Source organism: Pan paniscus, chromosome 12 (genome assembly GCF_029289425.2).
Source record: "Pan paniscus chromosome 12, NHGRI_mPanPan1-v2.0_pri, whole genome shotgun sequence".
NCBI lineage: Eukaryota > Metazoa > Chordata > Mammalia > Primates > Hominidae > Pan > Pan paniscus.
The window spans coordinates 110,890,027-110,909,898 of NC_073261.2; the positions used below are offsets into that span (position 1 = coordinate 110,890,027).

At 36.8% G+C, this 19,872-nt stretch overlaps 1 protein-coding gene across 1 annotated transcript in view; it reads right to left on the reverse strand.

Moving 5' to 3' along the window:
* Nucleotides 1-450: 450 nt before the first annotated feature.
* Nucleotides 451-19,872, reverse strand: part of DDX1 (DEAD-box helicase 1) — a 39,637-nt gene continuing 20,215 nt past the window's right edge. Inside the window, exons 15-27 of the mRNA XM_003826983.5 lie at nt 18,294-18,354; nt 14,218-14,316; nt 13,290-13,379; nt 11,144-11,332; nt 10,424-10,475; nt 7,945-8,091; nt 4,394-4,485; nt 3,032-3,104; nt 2,839-2,911; nt 2,712-2,754; nt 1,855-1,950; nt 1,442-1,562; nt 451-776 (exon numbers count right to left, since the gene is read on the reverse strand). Coding sequence (XP_003827031.1) covers nt 646-776; nt 1,442-1,562; nt 1,855-1,950; nt 2,712-2,754; nt 2,839-2,911; nt 3,032-3,104; nt 4,394-4,485; nt 7,945-8,091; nt 10,424-10,475; nt 11,144-11,332; nt 13,290-13,379; nt 14,218-14,316; nt 18,294-18,354 — 1,267 coding nt within the window. The 3' untranslated portion in view covers nt 451-645. The remainder of the gene's footprint in view (nt 777-1,441; nt 1,563-1,854; nt 1,951-2,711; nt 2,755-2,838; nt 2,912-3,031; nt 3,105-4,393; nt 4,486-7,944; nt 8,092-10,423; nt 10,476-11,143; nt 11,333-13,289; nt 13,380-14,217; nt 14,317-18,293; nt 18,355-19,872) is intronic.

Genomic DNA, 19,872 nt, shown 5'->3' on the forward strand with positions numbered 1-19,872 from the left:
GAAACCCTGAGTTTAAGTTTGATTTTAAGACCTGTAGGGACAGCAGATTAGTTCTACTTTAACGGGTATGCATCACCTGGAAAGCAAGGTTCATAAAAAGAAGATACATCTTCACTGTCACCATCATATCAGTCATCAGTCCTTAGATACAGAACCTTTACTGACTCCCTCAAAATTTCCATGCTTCCAAACTAACCAAGCAGTTCTTCTACACTGGGATCATCCAATTTCCCTTCATGTTCCAACTCTCCTCTAGCTTCAATATACACATAGACAACCTTAGCCATCTGAAAACCTACTTTTAGGATATTCCCGAGTGGTTCCACGTAAGTCCTCTGCCAGATTCACATAGCCATAAATTCTACTTCATAAGCCCATACTGTTCTTAAAAAAGAAATAGAAAAAATATATCAATATAACTTTAAAATAAGACACAAACCTTCATGAAAATATAGTCATCAAATTTATTTTCAATGGGATGCCATTTTTTGAAGAATTCCTAAGACTAATGTTTCTTGACATGCAAGAGTTAGCATTAATAGCTTACGTTACTATAAATACTGCTGCTTGGAAGCAGTACAACTGTTTTAGAGTTTTAAGACTACAGACTTTCATTACTCAAATCTTATTCAGTAAATGTAAAAATCAGAAGGTTCTGAACAGCTGGTTAGGAAGGTAGCCAAGATGCAGGAAAGATGTCTGCGCCTCCTTTTCAAGGGCAGCCAACTCTTGAACAGTAGGTGCCAAAATATCCACATGGCCTTTATAGCTTCCACCTGCATCACACACAAATAACAAAGTAATGTAAATGACATGCTTGAAATAACTTGTCAGCAATACTTTGGCTCAATTATATCACTTTAAACATTGCTTGTAGCAATAAAATGTACTACTGGGCAAGTTATCTCCAGAACTTTGACTTTAAAAAATGTTAAATCAATTATTTCAACATAAATAAATAATTAGGCCTCACTAACAGCTGTCCCAACACCCCTACCCACCCTTGGCTTGGAAACAACTAGTTAGGCCTCAGTCTTACAATTTTTCAGGAACAAGCTAAAAAAAGGGCATCCCAGGCAGAGGAAATAATATGCTGAATTACCACCTGAGTTAAGTCAAAGGCTTTTGATTCCTTGTTCAAAATCACCTATTATGCTCTTGTTTCCTAACAATTCCACAAAATGTTCAACTACTCTTATGACATTAACACTTCAAGAGAAAGAGCTAAGCTGAAGTCTTTCATTCACATAAAGATGACACAATTTAAAAATGCTACAAGGCAGGTATGGACAAAGTACTATGAGGGTAATAAGAAGGGAATGATTAACACGCTAAAAATATACTCTTAACCTAATGAAATGAAAGTACTGCCTTCCCAAACTGAAGTTCAAAACAGGTATATTTACATTTAAAATTGTATTTAAAATAATTCAAAGCTTACCACCAGCAGCCCTTTTTTGACCGTAGGTAACTTTCCCATCAAATTCATCCACTGGTACCTTTATATCCGGCTCAACCTGAGAAATGGTACAGTTCAGGTGTTCTTCTATCTCAGATAGTAACTAAGTAATGGAGAGAAAATTTCCAAATAAAAATTTCATTTAGAAAGAGTTGTATTTTATCATCATTAAATAAAGCTGGAAAGGCCAGAATGCTTGTTATAAATGGAAGTCAGATTTCTGAAGAGAGAAATTCACAACTTACAATTAACAAAGTGCAGATAACATTATAACCAACTACGACTTTCCCTTATAAGTGACAAACAGATAAAAGCCAAGATATAATTTTTGAAGATAAATGCTTTCTATTCTACCATTTTAATACATTATTTGTGAGCCTAACTCACAGTCTTACCTGCATCTCGTTGTACCATATGGTACAGCCTCCGTCTTCCTTGAGTCTTGTGTTATAACACCCTTTTCCACGGCTGCTACATACATGGTACCAAACCTAAATTTAAAAAGGGAAAAAATATTAACATGCATGGAGATAGAGACATGCTAAATATCTTATTCTAAATTTGTTTTTAAGTGTTTTCTGTCCTCAAGGCACTAGAAAAATAGATTATAGGTATGATATATCATCCAATTACCACTACTATTCAGTAGCTCATTGAATAAATAGGTCTTCCGAAAAAGTTCTTTTAGAGAATAATCCAAAAGTTTTCCTAAAATGGGTGTCAGATATCAAAAGGAATTCTCAGATAAAAGGATGAAAAAGTAAATATTGAAGCATACTATGTCAATATTAACATAACAAAGTTCAAAAGAAAAATAAGTTCAAATCTTTTATATAAGAGAATAATAAAGCAAATAATGCAAAATGTACAACTACTGAATTTTGGCAATGAGTATATGGGAGCTCTTTATGAATACAACTTTTCTATAAATTTGTAATTATATCAAAATAAATCTCCCCTCACCATGAAAGGTCTTCCACGGCACCATGCCAGAAAATGTTTAAATATTTTTTGGTGGAAATGAGTACAATAAAGCTAGTTGGAAAAATTATATTTTGCATTTTTCCTTTCTAAATTTCACCCTATTATTTGTCCATTCAATGAATATAGGAAAAAAGATGCCATTAAAAAGTTCATTTGTATTCCATACGCAGCTGAATTAAATTTAAATGGGAAAATCAAACTGCTTTTATTTCCAACATCTAAAATCACAACACACACAATGAATATAATAGAGCCCTACAAAGATTACCTTTTCTTTTTCTGTTGCCACCAGGGAAATTGCCAGACCCATCCTGAAAGATGTTAAAAGCCTTCTATTAGACTTTATTCCTAAAGCATACAAGCTTAAAAATGGGGGAAAAAAATTACAGAAGTACCTTTCAGCTCTTCCTACTCTACCAATTCGATGTACGTAGTTTTGCTTTTCATCGGGCAGAGTGACATTTATAACTGTAAATAAAAACCATTATTAACAATTGCCAGTAGTTTCTAAATTTTTCAAACATATTAGAAGGCTTTACTTTAGATTCCGTAACAATCACACTACAGGCATAAAAAGTTGCTTTTTACCATAAGGAACACCGTGGATATCAATTCCTCTAGCAGCTACATCTGTGCAAATCAAGAATCTTACATCTCCTTTCTAAAGACAACAGAGAAGAGAGAAAGGAGTTTGTTAGCACATATACTAAACAATAAAAACAAATGCTATCCTTCTACTAAATAAGACCTCTAAAAACTCAAGTGTTACTATCAGATTAGAGGTCCACATACTCCCAATTTACTGGACCAAGTCTTGAAGTTTTATGTCATGATCTGCTGAAACATGACATTTAAGGTGATTAAATCAGAGACTGGGTTCATTTTTGCTTTTCTTTTTCTACTCAAAGATATTAAACTATTGCTAAAACTTGGCTTAATCTTTATAAATATCTTTAGAAATTGAAGAGAAAGATAAAACAGAATACAATGTACAGACATAAGCATTATCTTTACTCTTAAATTCAAACAAACTCAGAATACTAGATATTTTACCTGGAGGCCACATTTTTTGTAACAGACAAAATTCTCAAGGGGAGGAAAATGAGGGTAGGCCCCTGGTGCTCACCAAGAAATACAAATTAGCCTTTCAATGTCATTTGTGCCTCAAGGCACAGCAAAATTAGAGATCTGGGGGAGGGAAGAAGGGTATACTGACTTATGGTCCAGAAAAATGCCTATGGTCGAGAAGGGTAGCACACATTCAAACGAGGCCACGCGATGTGTTTTCACATCTGCATCAATTATGCCCAGCACGGAAACGTAAGCCAAAGTTCTTCAACCCAATACTTCCCATCTTTTTTCTTAGAAAATGATACTTGTGCTATACACTGGGGTCTATTAAATTAATGAGACTGCTTGCAGGTAGAGAGGTTACCGATCTTTAGCTCTAAATGGCTCAAGCCCCACCCACTTACACCAAGAGCTATATGACCCGTTCATGTGCTGCAAGCATATAACTGGAAAGGTCTGCCCCAAACAGTATCAAAATACCTTTAATTCTACATAGCCATATTCTGATACCTGTCTTAATTAATCTACAAATTAAGTTCCTTATGGCTATTGCTGGAGACTGTTTTTAAGGCACATAGACATGGCTTAACTATCCAATGATACTTCTCCTAAAATTATCTACCTGAAATAATTTAACTAAAATTTCTGAAATTGAAAATTCTTGTTATAGTAGTGTTGTGCTGATAGAGAATGTATAATTTACCATTTGAGTGTCAACAATGACTAATTCCTGTCATGATGATGACACATTAGTTAGGGTAGAAACATTTTGAAATTTCTAGGACAATAATTGCTTTAATAATATTAATTAAAACTGCTTAAAACTAGATATAATGCCCCTCTTAAGTATTAAGGAAACAATCAACTATGTATCAGTACCTTAAATCTTTCCAAGTTTTGCTTTCTCTCATGAGGCTTTCTGTCACCATGAAGACAAACACATGAGAACTGGTGTCCTTTTTTATCAGGTCCTAGTGAAAAGCACATTAAGCATTTAACCTTGGAAAATCTTTTGCCTAAGACTATGTGAAAAAGCCCATAAAATTCAGACTACAATAGTGCCACACAATTCCATAAAAATCTATGCCCTAACTTGCTATAAACCATGGTTAACACAATTTATGTCACAAATGAAGTACCATTAAAATGAACTCTATGGAGCATTAAAGTTGTCCTGCTTTTAAGGGCATTTTAAGTCACCCTTCCCAATCTGTAGGAGGAGTGGATCAAGCAGTGTACCAACTAAAATGCCTATGTGTACACCAGGAACCTCACTATCCTCCATAAAGCTAAGACTCAAAAAGTAGGCAAAAGAGATCATTCTTGGAGGAACCAAAATTAAGCATCATCAAGTTAATGTGCTTCCTAAAAGGCCATGCCCATAAGCCTGCTCTCTTCTCAAGGTATTTTAAGCAACATAGTTATCTAGTTTCATGGCCACAGAAGATTCAAAGCAGCAAACTGTAAAGATGGAGAGGTGTTATTTTAGAGTCAAGTGCAGTGGTAGCCAACCCCCCAAAAGAAAACTCTTCAAGTAGACACAGTAACAAAAAGAGTAACCACTGGGAGGTAACAAAATAACAATTATGGCACTTAACTATTCTCCAAGGTAAATTAAGTTCAGTAAGTATACTTGAAAATTCAAGGAAACAATACATTTTGAAAGATATCTATTCAAAATGAATAACACAAAAATTAATTATGCAGAGGTGAAATAACAGCTAACCAGAACTTCTAGAGGCATACAGCTGAGATTTTATTGCATCCTGCATTCAAGTGGTTTAGGGAAGTATCAAATACACACTATAACTCTCTGGTTAGGGTATGTGTGGAGGGGACAGGGATCTTTGATCCCTTCTTTTAAACCCCTGTAATCTGGTATATATTGTGTTTGAGTGTTAGTAATGGTGTAATAAACTTGTTTTCTAGGCAGAAGTAACATCTACATCCAGAATATTTAGGGAAGGAGGATCAAAGTAACTAAAGGGATATTACTACTTAATCAACAGTACTCCTTACTACATAATCAACTCCTCCATTCAAAACATAGACAGGAAGAAAATTAAGTACTACAAAACAGTCACTATAACAACCAAGCAAGTCTGTTTGCCAGGACTTGAAAAATGTGTTACTTAAGCACTCACTGTAATGAACAGTGTAATGTATTCTTTATATGACCATTAGTTCAAATATTCTATATCCTTCTTGAGTTTTCTATTTCCTTGATGTACATCAGTTATAACAAAATGTGTTAGTCTTTCCTCAGTACAATAATGGGATTTGTATGTTACCTCGTATATCTGCCAATTTTACTTTTTATATTTTTCCAACATTTATATTTTCAAACATGTAGCAACACTGAAATAATTTTAAGGATGAACAGTTGTATATCCACCACCTAGATTCAACAATTAACATTTTATTATACTTGCTTTAACCACATATCTACCTCTACCTGTATCCATCCATCAACTCATCTTTATATTTTTGTACATTTCAATGTAAATTGCAGACATCAGTACAGAGTTCGGCATGCATATAATTAACTAGAATTCAATATTTGTTTAGTTTTTTCTTTTGAGGTAAAAGTTGTATTCAAGAAATCTACAAATCTTAAGTAGATTTGCTGAGAAAGTCCCATTAGGATACAGAACATCATTATCACACCAAAAAATACCCTCATATCCTTTCCCAGCCTATCCCCACTGCCACCCTTGTGGGGACTACTACTGTTCTGACATTTTTTCCATCACAGATTAGTTCTGACTTTTTAAAAATGTCATATAAATAGATTCATACAGTGTATATTCTTGTGTAAGAATTCTTTCATTTGGCATAAGGTTTCTGAGATTCATCCATCGTTGCTGTGTTTACTCAGCAAGGAAAAGTCTGTTCCTTTTCACTGCTGAGTAGTATTCCACTGTATTTCACACTTTATTTATCCATTCTCCTACTGATGGACACTTAGTGTGTTTTCAGTTTTAGAATATTATAAATAAAGCTGCTATGGCCATTCTAGTATCTTTTTGTCAATATGTGTTTTCATTTATCCTGGGTAAACATCTAGCAGTTTAATTGCTAGGCCATAAGGCAGCATTTTTAGTTTTATAAAAGACTGCAAGACCCTTTGCTAAAGTGCTCATACCATTTTATATTCTCACCAACAATCTATTCTCAACAACTGTATGCAGTTGCTCCATAGCCAAAATTCGGTGTTGTATTTTTAGTTTAGCATGTACAACGGTATTATACTGTCATTTTATTTTGCATTTCCATAACAACTGATTGAGAATTTTTCCATGTTGGTTTATGATATAATTTGGCTGGGTCTCCATCCAAATCTCATCTTGAATTGTAGTTCCCATAATCCCCACATGTGGGAGGGACCTGGTAGGAGATAACAGAATCATGTGGGTGGTTATCCTCATGCTGTTCTCGTGATAGTGACGGAGTTCTCATGAGATCTGATGGTTTTATAAGGGGCTTTTCCTACTTTGCTTGGCACTTCTCCTTCCTGCTGCCATGTAAAGAAGGACATGTTTGCTTCCCCAGCTCTGCAGAACTGTGAGTCAATTAAACCTCTTTCCTTTATAAATTACCCAGTCTCAGGCAGTTCTTCATAGCAGCATAAGAACAGACTAATACAGTTTACATTCTCGAAGTTATAAGAAGCATAAAATCTGAACCCTTATACTTCCATTGTAGCTTGGATATTTTATTACATAGTGACTCTTTATTTCTAGTAATATTTGTCTTAAAGTCTACTGCAACTCTTATTAATATAGCTAGACTGGCTTTCTTTTGCTTAATATTTTAGCTGACACATGCGTAATATTTTTTCATTCCTTTTCCATCTTTCTATGTCCTCAGATTTTGGGTATGCTCCATGTAAACAGCATATTGCTAGATTTCATCCAGTCCAACAATCCATGCTTTATAACAGAAGACCTTGTCCACTGATACTTACAGTGTTTACTCATACATTGAGATTTTTCCAACATTGATCTTATTCTGTAATTTCTAACCATAATTTTGCTCATTTTATTCCCCTTCCTTTCTTGCTCTTGTTTAGGTTTTTTTCCTCATTCCCCTTTCCCCAACTACTGGTTTAAAAGACATACATTCTATTATTTCAGTGATCATATTTTAAATTTTAAGACTAATAAATTACTTTATCCTTCTTCCATATAATATAAAACTCTTAGAATGCTGTGATTCAAGTTTACTGTAATGAAAATGTACCTACGTGGAAAATTCTCTCTTGTTTTTCCTAGGGCTTATCATATGGAAAAGTACTGAATAAGCATACTTAAAATATGCCATCAACTGCTTTAAATTCTGTGCATGTATTCTAGATTGCATCAACATGAAATTAATAATCTATTACAAGAGGATATAAACACAATTTATTTCAAGTGAGAAAAAATTACCTCCTCCTTGTTGTATAAAGTACTGCTCCAAGTTATCACAGTCAATTTTGGTTCTACAGAAGATAATTGCTTGATCCATCTTATGTTCCTTGATTGCCCGGACAGCATACTCCCCTTTCAGGATTTTAACAGCTTCAGACCACATCTCTTGAATATCATAACAACAACAAAAACCAACAGAATTTCAATCTGAATTTGTCATGAATACACATAATTATAGTCACAGACTGACTGCTTAATTTTCCTAAAAAAGAATACCTGTTTTAATAAAAGTATTATATATAGATAAGGACAAGAAGTAAAGATAGAGTAAAACAGTAAGTTAAACCATTCATTCATTTATTTTTGTTTCTGTTAATATTTTTTATGCTACTTTATGGGGTATATAAACACCCATAACCGTACCCCTTATGAGGGAACACACACATACACACGTACAAATTAACAGAAATACATACAGCAAAACTGTTCTTATCTCTCATGAAGAACAAATCATATTCTGCCTTGCGTGAACTTCCCTAAATGCTCAATAAATGCTTTATACAATTATTTTAACTCCTTTTAAAAATAATTAATGTACTTTCTAAATCAATCTAAATACCAGAAAGTTCATACTTCACTCTACGCAGTAAAAACCTTAACACAAAAATCTAGTAATTTTTTAGTCACCATCCTCCAACTCTCTATTTTTCAGTGTGAAGCTGTGCTGTAATTGTTACTCCTCAACCACTGAATGTAAGACTTTAATTCTGTGACCCAACATATTTCTAAGGTCTCTCTGATCATCTCTAATTGTAGTCTAAACTAAGCAAAACTTATGCAAGAAAAATATAAGAAGCAATAAAAACTGGAATTTTATAAAATGCATTCTCAAACAGTGGGATGACAGATTTTCAAACAGTGTCTCTGCTCTTCTCCAACAATAAGGATAACTAAGTACGTGTCTTGTTAATTTAGAGCTACATATAAAACTGAGTTCAAATCTTTAATCAAGATTTCAGATAATTCACCATTTTGATATAGTTGAAATTCAACCATGAAGCAAGCAGAGTCTGACCCTCACCAATGAATGATCCACCTGAAACATCTCATGTCAGACATGCAGCCTAATGGGTTTAAGATCCATTCTTCTAGGTTTTCTAAGCACCAACCTTGTATCATGATGTACCTTCCTATATTTTCAAAACACTATTTAACCTGAAACAAAGAGTCTCAGCTCTGCAAAGAAGAATCTTCACTGAGGCGGAATTTAATGTTAGGCTTTTTAAAAATTGATAAATATTTAATGATATAGATTTTCAGTTTAAGAAGATGAAAAAGTTCTGGAGATGGATAGTGGTGATGATTGTACAACAATATGAATGTACTTAATGCCAATGAACTGTACACTAATAGTTAAAATGCTAAGTTTTATGTTATGTATATTCTACCACACACAAAAAAGTCAACAACTATTTCAAAACAATTTCAGTATCTTTTGCAAAGCTATAGCTAAAGAAAGTTTTCTTTCTTATGCAATATTCTTGATATGAGAAACTTACATGATATTTCTTATGGAATTCAGGGTCAATATAAAATAATCTCTCTAGAAAAATTTGCTGTTTTCCGATGATGAGAATTAGATAATCAAAAATATTTGTGGCTGGGTGCAGTGGCTCACGCCTGTAATCCCAGCACTTTGTGAAGCCAAGGCGGGTGGATCATTTGAGGTCAGGAGTTCAAGACCAGCCTGGCCAACATGGTGAAACCTCATCTCTACTGAAAACACAAAAATTAGCCAGGTGGTAGTGGCACGTGCCTGTAATCCCAGCTACCCGGGAGGCTGAGGCAGGAGAACTGCTTGAGCCTGGGAGGCAGAGGTTGTGGTGAGCCAAAATCGCACCAGTGCACTCTAGTCTGGGTGACAGAGTGAGACCCTGTCTCAAAAAAAAAAAAAAAAAAAAGTGATTCAGATGCCAGGAGACTAACATCTAAATTCAATGATTAAGGCCAGGCATGGTGGATCATGCCTGTAATCCCAGAACTTTGGGAGGTCGAGGTGGGAGGATCACCTGAGGTCAGGAGTTTAAGACCAGCCTGGCCAACATGGTGAAACCCCATCTCTACTAAAAATATAAAAAAATTAGCCAGGCATGGTGGCGGGAGATCCCAGCTACTTGGGAGGCTGAGGCAAGAAGAGAACTGCTTGAACCCGGGTGGCGGAGGTTGCCTTGAGCTGAGACTGTGCCATTGCACTCCAGCCTGGGTGACAAGAACATGACTCTGTCTCAAAAAATTAAAAATAAAAATTCAATGATTCATATTCCTCTAAGTTGACTAGTATCAGCTTTTTCCCCATTTCTTTTTTATTATTTTTGTTGCCTTTATTTCCAAATTTCCTGCTTTAATTTTGCAGGTCACCTCACATCCTTCATGAGAATAGGTAAGGTATAAATTTCATTTTCAAAATCTTTCAACACATTTGACTCTTTTAACTCACCTGGACTATTAGCACCAGGTCTTGTGTTATCTTTTGCATGTACATCATCAGTCTATCAAAAGCAAGGAATAAAAACAGGATAGAGGAGTGGTTAAATAATGATTCAGAATATATGCCATGTTTTAAAAGGGAGATTTATATGTGTCTTTAGACTGTATTTCAGATATATGTCTTCATAATATAATCTGTAGGCAAAATCATTCTTCAGATTCAGAAAAACCTTTCATTAACTATAGGTCTAAGACCACTTTTAAAGGTAATAATAATAATGAAAATGTGGTTTCTAAAATATTGTATATTTATAATAAACATAACCTTACTATATAAAGGCAAATCTAATCACAGTGAAGAAAGTGACAAGATGACCACATGAAATTGATTTTTAGAACAAAGTACATCAAGAGGACACAGATGAGGGCTCCTACTAAAATACTACTAAAAATGGAAATCATTGTATCTGAAATTAGATAAATATATGTTATTTACTTATAAAAATTGTATCAAGGAAGCTGATCACAAAAGTAATATTACGAAGACAGAAAAACAAAAGATGGAGTCCATCACTTATTCAGTGCTTTTTAAAGGTCTAAGGGTTTACGATGTATTGGACTTTTCTTTGATACAATAACTGATTGCCTTAAGCATCACTAAGAGCCCAAGGCTGACCTAGTTTATAAATTGCTTTATTCTACATAAATGTTAATATTATAAACCACTTACTCTAATGTGGCTCTTTCCAAGCCTTTCCCAGAGTCTGTCAGTTTTGGGATTTACTGGGACAACAACATGGTGTACAGTATCTGGAACAGAGTCTTCTCCTTTTAAGTCAACCCAAGTAGGAAAATGCATTATCTTCTCGGACAGTTTCTTTACATCGAAAGAATGCAAAGTGGCAGAGCAAACAATCACCTAAGAAGAGGAAACCCCAAATTGAGATGAACTTTTATAATAATAATTAATAAATCACACAAACACTGATATGAAACACAAAGTGTGCTAGCCTAGACTCCAAAGATAAGTTCAACACCTTACTCTATGTAGCGACAACTAGAGGTATGACTTTGGGCAGGTTAACCTCTCTGAGGTTCAGTTCCCTCACTGTCACATAGAAATCATGCCATCTCTTCCTCACGTCCCTACAAAAACTAAGTAAAATGAGTCATTTTTGTAAGCCAAAAATCCTGTATTACTGTCTGTCCCCTTCTCTCAAAAGCTTGTCCTTCTTAAATGCTTCCTAAGAAAGAAGGATATAACTACAGAGAAGACAACAATTTTTCAATAGCTGAAGTTATTTTTCCTTCGAACAGGAAACAGTACTAATAATCTGGAATACACACCCTAAATGTTCTACAGGACAAAGTAACTAAGAATTTTTACTTGTAGTTTTCTGCAACACCCAAGTAATTTCCTCAAATTTCCTTCTATTTCTAAAAGCAGCTTTTAAGACTGTTACCTTTGAGTATACTATTTCGTCCAGTAATGTAAAGAAAACATTTTACATAGTAATAAATTTAATGAGAGGGGACCAAACAAAAACCCTTTGACCCTGCTCATAAGCATTAATGATGGCAGCAACAGGCCGTCAGGAGCAGCTGCTGCCATCAAGCTGGCTGCAGCGGGGAGACATGAGCAGCGGCAGCAAGAGAGGCTGCAGGAGCTGCAGTGGTGGTGGTGGGTTCCCTGTGCCCCGCATCCCCAAGGCAGCTGACTGGGCCACCCCAACCTTCGCGAAGCTGGGCAGGACCCGCTCCCAGGCCCAGAGTCTCCACCACTCTGGACCCTGGCCCCGTGTTGCCGCTCTTGCCCGCCACCGCTGCGGGGAGGGCACAGAGAGAAGGCAGACAGTCTCTAGAGTCCACCCCTGGGAGGACCCTGGAGCCCACTGCCCTGGGAGCCACTTCAAAGGGGCTGGGCCGAGTCACCTGCCAGAGGGGGAGCAGTGAGGTTGGGCACAGAGGGGCAGAGAGAGAGGAGCCCTGAGATGGAGCTGGGCCCAGGGTGGTGGTGGGAGCTAGGGCAGGCAGGAGCTCCACCATCCCAGGCATGGCTGCAGCTGCCCAAGTTATGGCTGCGGACCCAGACATCTCTACACTCGGGGACCCCTAAAAGGCCCTCCCTTGCCCCCACAGGTTCGGAGATGTCTGCTTCCACTGCCTGGCCTCTCCCTGCTGTCAACACCCACTCTGATCACAGAACAAAGTTAAGGCTGAGGTTGGGCACTGTCTCAAGCTTGGGCCAGCTGGGTGTGCACACTTGAGGTAGCACTGATACACCAACCCACTGCCACTTTGGCCCCTTCCAGCCTTTGGGCGCCAGCAAACACGGGAGGAGGGCCAAGGCAGGCTGAGGACAGCCCAGTGCTGGCCTGCACGCGTCCCTTGGCATGAACAGTCTGGGCACCATGAACAGCAGCAGGAGGCAGACAGGCTCCTGGGCGGAAGGGGGCTAGTCCCCGGTGAAGCCCCACCTTCAACTGGGGAAGACCTGAAGCCTCGGGGCCAGGCCACCAGCCCCACAGGGAGCCGGTGCCCATGCCAGCGCCTGGAGGTACCCACCCTGCCACAGCCAGTGTGCCTGGCTGTGTGCCATGGCCAGACCCCACGTTCGCTCATACACCCCTCACCACTCCGCGCCTGGCTCACCCTTGGGAGGCATGGGGTCCAGGCTGGTAGTGAGAGCTGAGCACAGCCTGCCAGGCCAAGTGGGTGGAACTGAGCAAAACCCGGGCAAGGGCATCACTAGCCGCAGAGGTTTCCAGCCAGAAAAGCAACACCCCCTGGGATCCCATTATACATATACATTATACATAACATTATACATAACAATTGTTTACATGCATTTTAAGATGCATTGATAAATTTTATACCTGAAGTCTTTTTCCATCAGAGGTAACCTGAGGAATCTGATTGTGCATCCTATTTATAAAATCAGAATAACCTTGAGAAAGAAGCCCATCCTGCATGAGAAGCAAAGAATAAATTAAGTTTTTAATCAGTATGGAAGAAAACGTAAGTTTTAATCAGTATCAAAAATCTTTTTTCTAAATCAAACAAAATATAAGGAAACTAATTCATGCATATACATAGTCCTATATTTTCAAAATTATTTTGTTGGATAAAGATAATTTATAAATTCAATTTTAAGTTCCTTGTGACTAAAATATGAAAAAGTGACAATAAGCAATCCAAAACCATAATCTAATAATCTAGAATGAAAATTTTAGTCAACAGCTTCTAACATATATCCTTCAACAGACTTTTCATATAAAAAATTAAAAACCCTCAGTGCTGAGGAACTAGGTAACCCAACCTGAAAATGATTTGGAAGTATGTCTAAGAGACTCAAACACATTTATGTTCTTCCAGATGGTCTACATTTTGTATCTCTGACACAAGGAACAAATTTATAGTATGTAGAAAATGTATGTACAAACAAAGCTGGTTATTTGGAGCAAAAATCAAATCTGCCTACATACCTAGAAATAAGAGTAATTAAATGTACCATGAAGTAGCCATATAATAGACCACTAGACAGCATTTATAAATTATGTACAATTACAGGAAATACTTATGACATTACATTTTTAAAATTTTTCCCAGATTCCTCATATCTTGATTTCAACTACATAAAATAATATATAACTAAAAAGTATATGAAAATATACCAAACTGATAACAATGATTATCTCTAGGTAGTAGGATCATGACTGAATTATATTTCTTCTTCATTTTATATATTTTATCTCAAAAAATATAAGTAAACTTTTTAAAAAGTATGATTATATTTCAACATACAGCTTCATCCAGGACCAGGAATCTAACTTGAGATAAGTTCAGCTTTCCAGTTGACACCAAGTCATCTAGTCTTCCCGGAGTACCTACAACTATATCTACCTGAAAAACAGCAAACCAACCACTTAATGAAAACTAAAGAAACAGTGTAATTACCTTAAAATAGCAACCAATAACTGTCTTTTTAATAAAAACATGCATATTGAAGTAGTCAGTCAACTCTAAATTTATAAAAAAAAAAAAGGAGTTACAGATAATGCCATATGTTCAACTGATACTTGGTTTGAAATTAATGTGAAGATTTTGACCAAAATTGATTTTGACATCCTTAACTGATATACATTCTAATGCATAAAATTTATATTTTCCAAGCAAAAATCTGATGAATTCACTGGAACTCAATGGAACCTAGAGTTCAAGTCCCAGTTCCACCACTACTCTGCTCTGTGACCTTAATTTATTTAATCTCCTCTAGTACCAATTTTCCCATTTTTGAATTGGGGGAAGACCTTCTCTTTTTCAAGATGGTTGTGATAATTAAGAGATAAGATGCGTAAAGCACTAGACGCAGAGTGTCCCAGGTGCTCAATAAATTTGGTTATAGTTAATAGTAATGGTGATCAGACTGTCCAGGAAAACAGTAATAGTTACTATTTGTCAAGTACTTATAATGAACAGGCACTCTGCAAAATGTTTTACAAGTACATGTTTTATTTCATGTTACCACTAAGGTAAATACTACTATAATCATCCCTATTCAATGAGAAAACAGAAGTTTAGAATACTAAATAAAAATTTTCAAACATACATAGAAGAGAACAGTGAGCCTCGGTGCCAGTACAAACAGTTAACATTTTGCATTCTCCCACACATATCTTGTAGTCAAGTCCATAGGTATGGTGATTAGACACACAGGTTTCAGAGTAAAGTTCTACCTATGAGTTGTATGATCTTAGGTAAGTTACTTAATATTTGATATAAGCCCTCTTCTTAATCTGTAAAAATGGGGAAGAGTACCATCTCAGAGGATTATTGTAAGTACTGAGTAAGAACATGTTATGTTTTTAGTACAGTGCCTGACCCATTTCTAGAAAGCAGTCAATAAAGATGAGGTATTTTTAAAGTGTGTATATGGGCCGGCGCGGTGGCTCGCGCCTGTAATCCTAGCACTTTGGGAGGCCGAGGCAGGCAGATTGCCTGAGCTCAGGAGTTCAAGACCAGCCTGGGCAAAATGGTGAAACCCTGTCTCTACTAAAATACACACACACACACACACAAAATTAGCCGGGCATGGCGGCGTGCACATCTGGTCCCAGCTACTCAGGAGGCTGAGGCAGGAGAACTGCTTGAACCTGGGAGGCAGACGTTGCAGTGAGCTGAGATCACACCACTGCACTCCAGCCTGGGCGACAGAACGAGACTCCATCTCCAAAAATAAATAAATAAATAAATAAAAATATATAAAGTGTGTATATGATGTATTTATGTGAGCACAAATAAGGTATTACATAAGATCATTCAGTAAACCAGACAATTCAAAACCTCTACTCCTTAATTGACAGGCATTAAAAAACAACACTTCCATTCTTTTTTACCTGTTTTCTCCACCCTGTACTAAAAATATAGTTTTCTATTAGCAAAGTTATTCCTCTAGTTCCATTACTTCAATATCTCACCCCTCGAATAAACAGAACTTTTAACTTGATCCAATATGAGGCACTTATTATCCCATGAAAAATAAGGCAGACATTTCTGAAGCTATTGTTTCATCTGCACTGATAATTACAAGCAAGTTCAACCTAGAAAATATTGTCTGAAAATGTGAAGATAAAATCTGTCCAATGTATTAAGAATCTACTATGTGCCAAACACTGAGACAGGTGCTGTACACAGCAGTGAACAAAATACCATCTGGTTCTATGACATCAGTTTAGTACAGTATTCTAACCACGTGAGCTTCCTCCTTCTGAATTTCAGCAGGTAAAGTGGGCATGAAGACAGACACAAGGCCTCTCAGGGTTTTGTTTTGTTTTTTTAAGTCAGTTAGATCAGAAAAGCCTGTGAGACATCTTTATTTATATGACCTCAATGGCACATGTTGCATAATATCGTAAGACTAAAAGATCAGAAAACTAAAATTCTTCTACTCTCTCATTGCCAAGCTGACTTCTGCCCCAGCATAAGACCCAACACAGGGCTAAGGCTGAACCAGAGTGTGGTGGAAGATAACAGAAGCAGAGAATGTAAGACAGAGAGAAGAACAGATAAAGATCATATTAGATCCCCTAAGAAGTAGAGTAGAATTGAATTCTGCAAAGAATGCTCTGGAATAACACTACCTTTCCAATTGCTTCAAGTTAGTACCAAATTTTGAGACATCCTGATGAAAGCAGATTTCATTCCCTAAAAGCTCTATAAGCTTTAGGAAAATAGGAATTGAGAAACATATTATCTTATGGGAAAAATGGGTTTGAGGAAGCAAGATTGGGAATAAACTTATTAAATCTCTCTTACAACCACTAAAATAAAATAAAACACACTAAATGTTTCAGCTCATTTTCTGCTGTTTTAACAGAATATCACAAAGTAGATAATTTATAAAGAAAAGAATATTTGTCACATTTCTGGAGGTTTGGGGAAGTTCAAGAGCATAGTGCCAGCAGCAACTAGTGAGGGTCATCTCATGGCAGAAAGGAGCAACAAAGAGAGGAAAACGGGCCGAAACTTCTGCAATAACTAACCCGCTCCTACAGCAAAGGCATTAACCCATTCATGAGGACAAAGCCCTCGCGATCTGATCATCTGTTAGAAGCCCCCGCCTTCCAATACCATTATATGGGCAATTAAATTTCAACATGAGTTTTGGTGGGGACATTAAAACCATAGCACTAAATAAAAACATATCAAAGCAATATTACTCATCTTAGAATAGTATTAACAAGTATGGTAATATGATTCTTTGCTCTTAATATGGCATACCAGGTCAAATGTAAAGTCTGTGTGGCACAAAATTTAGTTTGACAAGAGCACTAATGGAATTGGAGAAAGGACACAATTGCTTGTCATGACTCAATATCGGATGGTTTAGCTTCAATGATTAAATATTTAGGAAAGGAAATAAAAGAGAAATTTATAAGCTGTAAGTTATTTCACACACGAAAAATATTTCATGAAGTCCTACCTTCACAGAACTGATAAACAGTTAAAAATTTCCTAAACTTTGGCCGGGCGCAGTAGTTTACTCCTGTAATCCCAGCACTTTGGGAGGCCAGGGCGGGTGGATCACCTGAGGTCAGGAGTTCAAGACCAGCCTGGCCAACATGGTGAAACCCCATCTCTACTAAAAATACAAAAAAATTAGCCAACATGGTGGCGGGTGCCTGTAATCCCAGCTACTGAGGAGGCTGAGGCAGGAGAACTGCTTGAACCCAAGAGGCAGAGGTTGCAGTGAGCCAAGAACATGTCATGGCACTCCAGCCTGGGTGACAAGAGTGAAACTCCTTCTCAAAAAAAAAAAAAAAAAAAAAAAATTCCTAAACTTCTTCTCCAATAGTGGAGATCAGATCCTCTTAGCTTTGTCCTTCGTAATGGCATGGCTGAGCACAGCCTTTGCAACTTCCTCTTACACATAACTGAACTCATGTCTCTCCTCACTGGAACTATTACCCACTGTCTTATCATTATTCATTCTTCCCAAGAGTCACTGCGGGAACTTCTACCCTTCTCTGCAATCTATTTCACCTCTACTTTTGTTCTTAACTCCAGTTTCTTCTTTTTCACTTATCTCCCCAAAAAGAATGACTCTTTACCCATGAAGGCCAGAAGGAAATTCTCAAATGTTCAGAGGGTAAACAACAAAAAATCATGTATGCTGGAATTTTGCCTGAGAGGTCTGGGAGAGACTTTGTATACTTCTGGGAGAAGAAAAGGCGCACTTGCAAGATGTCTTTGAACAAACACACTCTTCTGACCTTGCTCTAATTTCAGCCTCACTTAAATTTTCTTGAAACAAAACAGAGCTGTATTGCTAAAACGACAGCCCATGACATTATGTTTTAAAAATTAAAACTACAACTTACTCCATTTTCCAAAACAGAGAGCTGATCCCGGGCTGCAACACCTCCAATTATCAGAAGCTCCCTGAAATAAATATCAAGATGATAATATAAAAAAAAAAAATTAAAGTCTGCTTTACATTGTTTGATCTGCATCCATTTATTTTAGGTGGAAATTAAGGCTGAGAAAGTAATTGAGGAAAAAAGCCTACAATAAAACAAGTCTGGGGAAGGTGCGAAACAAAGCAGTTAAATCCCTGTAGCTGTATCTATTGCTGAAGTGCGGTAAAGTCACGAAAGAGAATGTGTGAGCTTTTAACATGGAAAAAATTATTCTCATCTACATATTCTTCTACATTAGGATAATTCAAGGTTCTTTAAAACCTGGTTTCAATCTATGTTTTCAGACATATATACTTGTATGTATATAAAATGCCCTGAAGGAATATACAAAAATCAATTTAAAACGTTGCTTCCAGAAAGGATAACTAGAAATTGGGGAAAGGAGTGAAAGAAGACTCACTTTTCACAGTACCCTTTTGTGTTTGAATGTTTCTCATTTCAACGACTGGCCAACTGGCACTGGGACACATGGATATGCACATGCAAAAGACTGAAGTTAAAAACCCTTTCTCATGCCATACACAGAAATTAACTCTAAATGTATCAAAGACCTAAATGTAGAACCTAAACATAAAACTCAGAAGACAACACAAATAAAATTTTCATGACCTTGGGTTAGGCATAGTCTATCTTAACTACAACATCAAAACACCATGACAAAAGAGAAAAATAGATAAATTGGATTTCATCAAAATTAAGACTTCCAAAGGATAGTATCAGGAGAGTAAAGGCCAGATGCAGTAGCTCACACCTATAATCCAGCACTTTCGGAGGCGGAGACACAAGGATTGCTTGAGGCCAGGAGTTCGAGACCAGCCTGCACAACATAGCAAGACCATGTCTCCACAAAAAATAAAATTAGCCAAGCACTGTGGCACTTGCTTGCAGTCCCAGCTACTCTGGAGGCTTAGGTGGGAGGATTGCTTGAGCCCTAGAGTTCGAGGCTGCAGTGAGCTATGAGGCACCACTGTACTCCAGCCTAGATGACAGAGTGAGACCTCATCTCAAAAATAAAACCAAAACCAAAAAGAATCACCCGGAGGAGCTGCTTTTCTTAAAAAACAAACAAATAAAAAAAGATTCTAATTCCTATTCTCTGGAAATTCTGATTCAGTATATCCAGGGGAGGGAACCAATACATTTTATATTTTTAAATGAGGTCCTCAAGTTCCTAGGTTTGGACTATTGTCCTAAACTATCATTTTTTTTTCCAACAATACTTTTACTTTTATCCACATTTATAATCAGATATATTTATCCCTATAAACTTGGCAGAAGGTAAACACACATACACATGATAATTGATGCTTACATGCAAAGCACTGTAGGGTTGAAGAATATAAAAGAACCACCCCTGCTCTAAGGAATGTAAAACTGAGTTAGAGAAAAGCTTTGCATATTCAAAGCAAGAAACTTAAAGCAAGTATAGCTCTAAAAAGGAAATAAAAATTAAGAAAATTAAAAAGTAAGGAAAAGTAAC